At 47.2% G+C, this 10,781-nt stretch overlaps 1 protein-coding gene across 1 annotated transcript in view; it reads right to left on the minus strand.

Moving 5' to 3' along the window:
- Positions 1-10,781, minus strand: part of TMEM181 (transmembrane protein 181) — a 71,014-nt gene that overhangs the window by 57,722 nt on the left and 2,511 nt on the right. The window contains 2 exon segments of the mRNA XM_023514642.1: positions 4,106-4,254; positions 4,257-4,526. Of these exon segments, the coding sequence (XP_023370410.1) occupies positions 4,106-4,254; positions 4,257-4,526 (419 nt within the window).

The following is a 10,781-nucleotide window of genomic DNA, read 5'->3' on the forward strand; positions in this document are numbered from 1 at the left end:
AAAAAAAAAAAAAAAAAAAAGAAAGGGCAAGTGGCCGGGTCCTCATCCAATGAAACCAAACAGGAGTTGGTTTTCTTTAAATATTGTACACGTGCAGGAATATGCATGGATTATGCACACAGCTTGATAAATGTTCACAAGCTGAACACACCCTCACAACTGGCACTCAGATTAAGAAGCAAAATATTACCAGCACTGGGAAAACCCTCTTCTGCCCCACACAAGGAATTGTCCCCTCTAGAGTAACCGCTATTCTGACTTCTAACAGTGTAGAGAGTGTAGAGAAAGTGCTAGCCTTTTTATGGAAATGCAATCTAACGGTACCCACTTTGACATTATGTGTGTGAGGGTCACCTTTATCGTTGTGTGTAATTGTAAGTTGTTTAGTTACTGTACAAACATCTATTAGGGAGTAAGCTGGATGTATTTATCCATGCTGTGTTGATGAGTATTTGGCTAGTTTCAATTTAGCAGCATTATAAATTGTGCTGTTAGGAACATGTTGGTCCATGGCCTTTGATGGACATACGTATGCATTTCTGTAGGGTATGCACCTGTGTACCTGAGGGAACATGCTGGACCAAAGAGAATGTGTGTGCTTAACTTTGGTAGAAACCGCCAACTGGTTTCTACCATGATCATACCAAATCACCCTGCTGTCCACAGTGTATCAAAGTTCATGTTCATGTCAACATTTTGTTCATGACGACAATTTGTCTCGTAAATTGTTACAATTTTGGCTGGGGAGTAGAGGAGATGCAAGGACTTTTGCTATGGATTTCAGGTAATTTTTTTTCCTTTTAGAGAGAGCCACAGCCAGATGGCCGGTTCGCCCTGTGAATGTTCATGATAAGCAACAGCCCCACTGGTTGTTGGGAGCCAATTGCAGCCATTGGCCAGTAAGTTAAAAAGAAAGCTTCATGACATCATTAAGCTGCTGGATCGACAACACAATCCATTACCTCGTTGTTTAAACTGGCTTGCTCTGTTCTGTTATCTGTATCCGAAAGCATCTAGAGTCTCACAACATCCTTGTCTAGATGAGAGTTATAGGTTTCCTTTTTTCTGATGTGGAAACTGATTGTCCAGGGAAATTCGATGATCCTGCCATGGCTGGGGAGTTGGCGAAGGGTGGATCTGGGACCAAGGTGGATTTTGGGCCCCTGTCTACTGCTGTTCCACCTTTCCTCTCCTTTCCTGGCAGGTCCAAAATGAAATGACCACATAGCTGCAGCCTTTCGGTGGTGCCAAATTATGGAGCTAATGTGCAACCCCCAGGCCTGCTAGCAGAGAGGCCACACTTCCTGAAAATGAAGCCTTCACAGCTCCATTCCTGCCTCACCCAGTCATGAGAAAACTGTCCGCCCTGTGAGATGAGTCCCTGGGCCTTCAGGGAAAAACGGACTGGTGCATTTTAGTCATAAATGGCTAATACGGAAATGAAGCTGGGAGACGAGGAGGAGCAGACTCCGTAGTAGCAGGTCCCCTTCCCGCCAGACAGACGCAGGAGCTGTAAGCAGCAGCTTCCCAACTTAGAAACCCAGTTCACCTCATTTTGTCAGGGTAGATTCCACTGATACAAAACTTCAGTGGAGCAGTTGATAGTTCAGGGATCTAAAAACATCTTTTCACTAGAAAGCAGTCTTTGAGACTCAGCCTAACTGTTCTGTCTACATAAAATATTACAAAGCACTCTGCAGCCAACTTGTTCTCAAGGCAGGGGGCAGGATCCATTACCAATCCCTTTCGACTGTGGTACATTTGTCTTCAAGACTAAACTCAACTACAGACGGTCGGGCTGCCTCTGGAGCAAAGCCTCAAAGGCTTGCTGCAGGACAGGCCACCAAACTGGTCATGTCCCGCCCCCTCCAGTGGGTTTACATTGCAATGCTAATGAAATCTGTATTCCTGACTCTGGCCTTCAAGGCTCTTCATGACCTGGCCTTGCCCTATCTACAGACCACAGTGTTGCAGACTCGCTGAACTTCCGTCTGTTCCTTGAATACACAACGTTTTTAGGGCCTCGGGGACATTGCACTTCCCCTTCCTCTTCTGGAACTTTTCTCCCCAGCTCAATGTCTAGAGAACTCCTCATTCTTCAGTTCTTAGACAAACACCACTATCTCAAAGAGTCTTCCCTGAGTCTCCGCTGAAGTAGCACCCTGTCAGTCTATCGTGTCACCTGCTTTATTATCTTCTTAGCACTCATTACAATGTGTGATCACCTATTTATTATCCATAAGCCCGGTGGCAGCAGGGACCCTGTCTGTCTTGCTCATGGCTATATTCACAACACCTGGAACAGCAGGAACATGGAAGCTGCTATAAATGAATAAATGGCTGGTGTAGTGGCTCACACCTGTAATCCCAGCACTCTGGGAGGCTGAGGCCGCAGAATTGCTTGAGCTCAGGAGTTTGAAACTTATCTGAGTAAGAGTGAGACTCTGACTTACTAAAAAAAAGAAAAATCCAGCTGGGTGCCATAGCCAGTGCCTGTAATCCCAGTGGCTTCTGGAGGCTGAGGTAGCGAGATGCCCACAGCCCTACCCAGGTCTGAGGTTGCAGTGAGCTATGACACCACTGAACTCTGCTCAGGAAATAAGGTGGGACTCTGTCCTGATAGGAAAGAAAAACCCCAAAACAAAAAAAACTTCCAAGGAAACAAAAAGAAAAAAGTTTAAAGAAAAGAAAAATAAATAAATGAAATAAAGAATGTTCCAATATAGATTAACTGCTGGGGACTTTGTTCTGGGTTGAGGCCATTTTACTATTTACTAGCTCCTTTGCCAAAGAAATGTTCCCAGCAAAAGAAAAAGAAAAAAATATATATGTAAACACAGAGTGCGGGGCGGGAATTAGTAGGAAAAGAGACTGGAAATAATCCCATCCCAAAAGGATGATTTGAAACGCTTTGTGAATTCTTTTACCCTCAGCAAATCTCCCAGGAGGCCACAGTAGATAGATTGTGAGCCTCATCCAACGCCACATCACATGGTATTTTATATTTTTCTAAAACTGTTTTTTTTCCCAATCAGTAATCCTGCCCATGGTCATAATGTATTGCTGATTATCTGGTGGGGATCCATTAGGCTTTTGTAAATATTTGGTGTGGGACATCTTCTGAGCACGTATATATGACTATTCGTGAGTGCAGGGTGAATTGTACAAAAACGGCCACTTTGAAGACATCTGTGCGATACTCTTGCCATCCTTAAACACAGAGTAAGTAAATCATTCTCAACATCTCTACTTTCAGAGACCTTCTGGTTCAAGCTTCCCATTTTACAGATGACAAAGCTTGAGGCACAGAGTTAGGTAACTTTCCCAGGTCACAGAGCTAGTTAGGCACTAAACCAATTCTAGATTCTGTGTCTCTGACTCCTGACAGAGTTCTTTCCTTACCCCCCGGCGCACTGAGGTAAACCAGCCTCGCTGGCTGAGGAGATACTTACCCATCAGAACAGCAGGGAGCAAAAGGGGCAGGTGCCCTGCGCAAGGCTGTGCGGTCCCCACCGTCTCACCGTGGGCGGGTGAAGGAGGCGGAAACGAATATGGACAGGCCCCAGCTGAAGGCGCCTGGCTGGGGCGGGGCGGGGCGCGTTCGTACACGGCTCCCGCAGCAGCATCTTCACCTCCGGGCCGCTCAGCTCTGAGACCATTTGCCCCCAGCCCTCTCAGCACCCCAGCCTTGGAGATTTCCACCGAAGCCCAGAGGCCTGGGGACCTCAAAGCTGAGGCCCGGGCCCTCCGTCCCGGACGCTATACTGGAGCCCAGGAGGTCACCGTGTCCCCAGGCCAGAGAGGAGGCAGGGGGCGACAGGCGAGGGAGGAGAGGGAAGAAGGGAGGGCGGAGCAAAGCCGGGACCCGAGTCCTCGAGGCCTTTTCTCCGGATGCGGGAATCGCGTCTCAAGTGTCTGGGGAGTGGAGAACGGGTCCTTCACCCCGGCCACCCGGATCTGTCCTTGAACCTCGGATCGACCGCGCCGCAGCCAGGACCCTCGCCCGGTCCCCGGGCGCCCCCGGGCCGAGGCGACTGAGCTGCTGGGGCCCCGAAGCGCCCACCCCCCACCCCCGGGCGCCCAGCCTGTCGCCGCCCGCGCCTACCTGTAGTAGCGGTCATCTTTGAAAGGCGTGAGGTCCTCCTTCAGCTCGCGGTACGCCTCCTGCAGCCGCTTGCACAGGAGCTTGAGCTCGCCGCAGAGCGGGGGCTCGAAGGCAGGGTACTCGGCGTCCATGCCCGCGCCGCGCTCCGGAGCCCGAGCCCGAGCCCCGCGTCGCCCCCTCCCGCCGCTCCGCCCTTTGTGTGTTCTTCGCCCCTCGCCTCCCAGCGCCCGGATCCGGGCCGCCGGCGCGCGGGGCGGGACCCGGGAGGAGAAGCAGGTGCGCGCGAGAGGGGGAGGCGCGGAGGAAAGGGACCTGGCGCCACCGCGCCGCCGCGAGCACGCGGGGCTGGCCCGGCGATGAGCCTACGGGCGGCCGAGCCCACCCGCCGCCGCCCCGGAGGGTCACAGGAGGGGAGGAAGTCCTACACGAGACATCTGCCGCCGGGACTAAAATGTGAAGTGCCGACCCCTCTAGGGCCCTCCCTGGGAGGAGAAGAAACTGGAGGTGTGGGCCAGGAGGAAAACGGGGCTGGGGACCAGAGTCCTTTCCCGCTGGGAAGGTCAAAGGCTGAACTGGCTACCGCGTTCAGCACCGCGGACAGCTCCCGCCGATGCCTGCTGGATCCGTGGGTTCCATTTGGGCTGATACAAAAGCATTTTAAATTATGGTTACATCATGATAGACTATTTTTAACAATAAAGGAAGTGTGTTGTCCAAGTGTGGTGCCCCTTTTCACGCGCATTGCGGCCTCCAAGAAAAGTCTGGGCAAAGGAGTTTCTCGTTCTCTGCAAAGCTCGAAACTAGAGTGTGCTTACAAATTAACAGGTCTTCCTGGGGTGAGGAAGAGTTATCCAAAGAGTGGTGTGGTCTCCTCTTGTGAATTTTCCCAATGATAAGTGGAGAAACAGTTGTTCCAGATGATGCGGGTGAGTTTTTCCACCTGAATCAAGACTGGTTTCCATACAAGACGGATCTTGCCTGCATTGGAGGAACTACATGCTTGAACCTAAATGATAGACTGTGGTCCCCATATAGAGTATGGGTAGCTGTCGTAGCTCCCCAAGTGAGTCTATCGATCACTCAGGTGCAGACAGTCCCACCTCCCCGAGTTCCCGCTGTCTGCGCCCCAGCTCTACCCGCCGTTCTCTCTTTCTCCTTCTGTATTTTGACTTCCTCCCTCCTCTTGCGTTCTAGAACCACTTTAGCTAAGCTCTCCTGCCAGGCCTTGCAAATCTTTGCATAACTTCTGACCATCCGGGCACTGGGCACAGTTAGGTTTCAGCCTTCATTCATTGATGTGCGCGTTCATATTTAATCATTTCAGGGCAATATAAAGAGAAACTCAGGACTGGTAATACTCACAACACGACGCATAAGAAAAGCTCCTTCAGAAAACGCACATGCGGATTTGTCTTCTCTAATGAAGTAGACGCTCCGAGTCCAGCATGTACCTATTTCAAATACTTCCGTTGGTTATGGCAAGGCCATCTTGAGATTCCCCCCCACACCCCCACCCAGCTTGGCTCCCAGCCAAAGGCAGCCAGGTGAGCAACACACAGTAGGAGACATGTCCAGCTACGTCCAGCACACCACCAGGGACATGAGATTGGTGACGTTTCAAGCAAATAAATTTGGGGATAATTTGTTTTGCCACAATAGAAAATTGATAGGACTGGTCCAGTTCTGTAGGGAAGGAGTTTTTCCTTTCCTACCAGAGGGTGCAGGTCTGGCTGCCAGTACACTGGGAGCAGAGAGAAGGGAGAAGGGGGGTATAATGTAAATAAGGTGCACAATTGTGAGAGTACAGATTATTTAAACTTTACATATCTATTCATCCATGTAACCCCCACCAAAGTGAAGAAGTGGAATGGTTCCGATCCCCAACAGGCCCCATCTCTCTCTCCCTTTCACCCCCTTCTGGGCATAACCACCCTCTGGCACCTCTCACATCCATACTGTTGGGTCTGGTTTTGAACATTATAGATTCGCACAGTCTGCCTTCTTTTGTGGCTTTGTTTGCCAGATGCTGTGCCCATGATGTTTCCCGTTGTTTTATCTAGCAGTCACTCTTAAATTGCTATGTAGCATCTAAATAATTCATCAGTCTGGCACCTACCCAATCTCCTTAGAATTTATGCAGATGTCACCAGGCCAGCCCACTGTCACTTACCACTCTGCTTATTCAACTTGCTGGTGTGTGTAACTGCCTCCCACATTCGGTGCCCAGGCCTGGCAATCCTCTCACAGCCTCCCTCAGCTATCCCATACACGTTCCTTCCCCATGCCACACCCAGAGTTTTCTGTTGTCCCTGTGACTCTGCTTTGCCTCAATCCTTAACATTTTACACAACTGAAACTAAATCATGTGAACTATTTGAAATTATGTTTTTTCACTTCAGAAAATAAGTTAAGGGTGGGGTGTGGTGGCTCACACCTGTAATCATAGCACTTTGGGAGGTTGAAGTAGGAGGGTCACTTCAGGCCAGTAGTTTCAGACAAGCTGGGCAACACTGTTTCTGTAAAAAAAAAAAAAAAAAAAAAAGTAATGCATAATTATAAAAACTTTTTTTTTTTTGAGACAGAGTCTCATTTTGTCACCCTTGGTACAGTGTTGTGGTATCACAGCTCGCAGCAACCTTGAATGCTTAGGCTTAAGCCATTCTCTTGCCTCAGCCTCCAGAGTAGCTAGGACTTTAAGTACCTGCCACAAAGCCTGGTTATTTTTTGAGATGGAGTCTTGCTCTTGCTCAGGCTGGTCTCAAACCTGTGAGCTCAGGCAATCCACCCATCTTGGTCTCCCAAGTGCTGGAATTATAGGCATGGGCCACCATGCATGGCCCCTATAAAACCTTTTAAAATATCGTTTTTAATGTTGCACAGTGTTTTAGCTCACAGATTTACACTTATAATTCACTTAATCAATCCCCTATTGTTCACTATTGGTTATTTTAAGGTTTAGCTGTTATAAATAATGCTGCAAAGAACATCTCATTCACAAATCTTTGAATTTCAAATTATATCTTTAGAATCAGAAATAAAATTATATTTAAAAATATGTATTTTGCAAGTACAAGTTGGATCTATCAGGTGTAGAGCACAAAGGTCTTAATCCTGTAATTGGGTAAATGAGGTGAAGGCTATGTTGTTTAGTAGGATATAAGCACTCCAATTTGTACAAATAATCAACACATTGAATCCCATAATGGCATAAATGTATTTATAATCTATGTACAAATGACCTAATAAAAAATAAAAAAGGAAAAAGTAGAAAAGAAAAAATTTTAAAATGTGTTTTATCCTGGAAAATTCTAAGTATATAAAGGCTAATGAATCCCTTTGTTACACGAACCTCATGGTGGGAGAGTTATATGAACCCCTATTAACCAGCTTCAAGCTAGAATGCACATTTAAAGAGATGCTGGCTAAATCTAATCAATCACTAATGGTGGAATTTAAGGCAACTGCTTCTGGCTTAATTTCTGTTAGGAGACTCTTTTTGTAGCAGAGAGAACTTTCTGTTAGTGCCTCTTACACAAAGCAGGTAGGCACTTGTTCCTCAACAAGACTGCCTCTTCATCCTTGATGGTGGGGTTGGCCACGAGGCAGGTGTGTTTGGTTAGCTGAATGACATCCCACTCTTTGAACTTGCACTGGAAATAGACATCCACTCAGGAATCAGAGAGACTAAAAAGAATGATGTGAACACCAATGAAAATGAGTCTGTAGTCATAAAGAAAGTCAGATGGCAAAGTGTTTTATTTCTAACTTTCAATGTTATTATAGTGAATTTCAGCAAACTCAAATCCAGTCCAGAAAGCTAAATAAGCATGAGAACATATTGGGGTTTATACAAAACCATAGGCTTTCTGTCCAACTAAACCACACTCAAGCCTCATGCTTGGGATAGGAAAATAGAAAAATGCTTTCCCTTACTGTTGCAGACTAACAAGAAATCATTATTATCAATCACAAACACGGCTTGGAAGACTCTTCTGAAGTTCATTGCTCCTTCCCTGATTTGGTTAAATCTGGTGAAAATATCCTATTATAATGATGGGGTAGACATCTAGATGCAATCAAAATGTTGGGAGCTGTTCACATGTGTCTATGTGGAGACAAAAGTGACTCCATGTTGGAGCTGATCACCAACCATGATGACTTCTGACTGGCCCAGTCTCTGGGAACACCTCCCAATTCCTGCTTTGTTCACTGTCCGTAGTGTAAGAACATGTATTCACTATAAATACTGCCTTTAGATCAAAGCAACCTGATGTCATTGCACAAATTATAGGCTGTGACACAAACAGAATCCTTGCCTGTTCTGGAGGGTGGCCTTTCACATCTGTCGGGCATGCACACGCTTTCCCTACGGTATGGAAGCCCTGGGTCTGAGGACTAACAGTGCGGACATGTACCTGCACAAGACCATGCTTCTGTCTGAACTCCCCCCAGTCAATCACTTCATACTTACAAACAGGATTTGTTCGCCACCTTCTTTGTTTTCTTGGCTCCTACATTTAGGAACCACTTTGCATACAGGGACCTTTCATCACACACTCTCCAACCAGACCTCTAGAAGGCAGAAACTGATTCCCACTCAATTTTGGATCTTTAGTACCTAAGACTGTCTAGGACATAATGAGTATTTAACTTGTTTACCAAGATCAAATAAAATTAAAGTGTGCCGCTCCTGCCTCAATGTTCAACTAAAAACCAAGATCATATTTTTTTTTTTTTTTTGAGACAGAGTCTCAAGCTGTCTTCCTGGGTAGAGTGCTGTGACATCACAGCTCACAGCAACCTCCAACTCCTGGGCTCAAGCGAGTCTCCTGCCTCAGCCTCCCAAGTAGCTGGGACCACAGGTGCCCACCACAATGCCTGGCTATTTTTTGGTTGCAGCCATCATTGTTGTTTGGTGGGCCCGGGCTGGATTCGAACCCACTACCTTGGGTGTACATGGCTGGCACCTTAGCCACTTGAGCCACAGGTGCCGAGCCAAAACCAAGATCATATTAACAAGATTTTGAAAAATATTTGAGGCCAGAATTCTTCATGCATTATCTAAGTAAAATACATTGTTTACTTAAAGGAAAATTAACCAAAAACAGTGTGTAATTATACTTTGGATGTGTCTCTAAAGGTGTTGATGGCACAAAAGGAGAAATACCACCTAACATTAATTCTTCGTGTCTGTCTTTTTGTTTGTTGATTAGATTTTAAAGGGCATTCTTCCCTCTGAGAACGTAAGGGAGCTGGCAAATGATCATCAAAACTACTCTTCAGATCCTTTTCATCCTCTGGGAGGGATCAAATGAGAGAAGGTCATAAGAAAATCTAACTAGAAAATGAGCAGGAAGGGCCCTGGGAGCAGCTGGTATAATTTATTCTTGCTGAATCACAAACAGCACACATGCATGCTTGCTGTGCTGCTCACAAGAAGCCAGGCAATGAGTCTCTTATTTCTCTGGCTCGTAACTGAGATACTCCCTGGGTGCCTAATAACTATAATAGAGCCATTTTATTAAGCACCTACTGTGTGCTGGGCTTTGTGCTAAGCACTTACTGGCATTGTCATCTTGTTTTCTCAGCAGTTGACAAGGAGGTGCTACTATCATCAGTGTCTTGAGGTGCTGAAGTTCAGTATAGGAGTTGTGTTGGCACCCAGATGTGTCTGACTTCAGAAAATTCCTTTACCCAATATACAGTCCAGTCTCTACTGAGGCACCCCATGGAAGGCCAGTTGAGTTTGGAGACTAAGGAGTTGTAGCTCCACTAAGAAACAGTTCCATTTCACACAAGCCATTGAAGATACAGCCTAGACTTAAGGCCATTCAGACTAAAACCTCTAGAGGCCTGTTGCAGCTGTAACCGAGAGCAATGTGCAGGTGTGTTTGTTCACGCACGTGTTCGTGAGGAGCAATGCTCATGTCTTCTGGGCTGCTGGTCCCATGCCAGAGCCTCCCACCAACCAAACCTGTCAGAAGGCGAGGATGGAGGAAGGCCAGCCAGTCACACAGTCCATAGTCAGCCTCCTGGGACCCGGGACTAGATACATAAGGGGGCAGGCATGGGGGCAGGGAGGGAAGCAAAGGGAGTAACTCACAGAATTTCCCTCTGGCATCAGTGAATCCTAGAGGTTTGCCGTTTGTTGGTAGGGAGTAAATAGGACCTAAGAGATGAACATCCTGTCCCCTTTTGCAGTCCTAAGAGTAGTTTTAAGGAGAAGAAAGAGCAAGTCAAGTGTGAAGCAGATAGACCTGAGTGTCCTGGGTTTCCCTGGGCTTTAGCTCAAAGACGACAGGGAGAGCTCTCGTCCTCTTCTGTGGATCTGTGCTTGAGTATTTGAAGGAAAGGCTCACAGGCCCCTGAACAGAGAATACTAGAAGGCTGACACTGTGAAGGACAAGGAAATCAAGTGGTGAACGTGAGAGCACAGCTGAGAACAGAGCAGGACCGAGTCCGGCCCCAGGCCCTGGTGTGGTGCTGCTGTACATTAACATACCCCATCTCATCCTGAAAAGGGCTCAAGGTATGTCTTGTGCCTTTAGCCTTGAATTTTTTTTTTTTTTTTGAGACAGAGCCTCAAGCTGTCCCCCTGGGTAGAGTGCCGTGGCATTACAGCTCACAGCAACCTCAAACTCCTCTGCCATGGGCTGTAGTGAAGGGTGCCTGGGCA

The sequence above is a fragment of the Otolemur garnettii genome, unplaced genomic scaffold (assembly GCF_000181295.1).
Source record: "Otolemur garnettii isolate 467f Iridium unplaced genomic scaffold, OtoGar3 scaffold00056, whole genome shotgun sequence".
In the NCBI taxonomy this organism is placed as follows: Eukaryota; Metazoa; Chordata; class Mammalia; order Primates; family Galagidae; genus Otolemur; species Otolemur garnettii.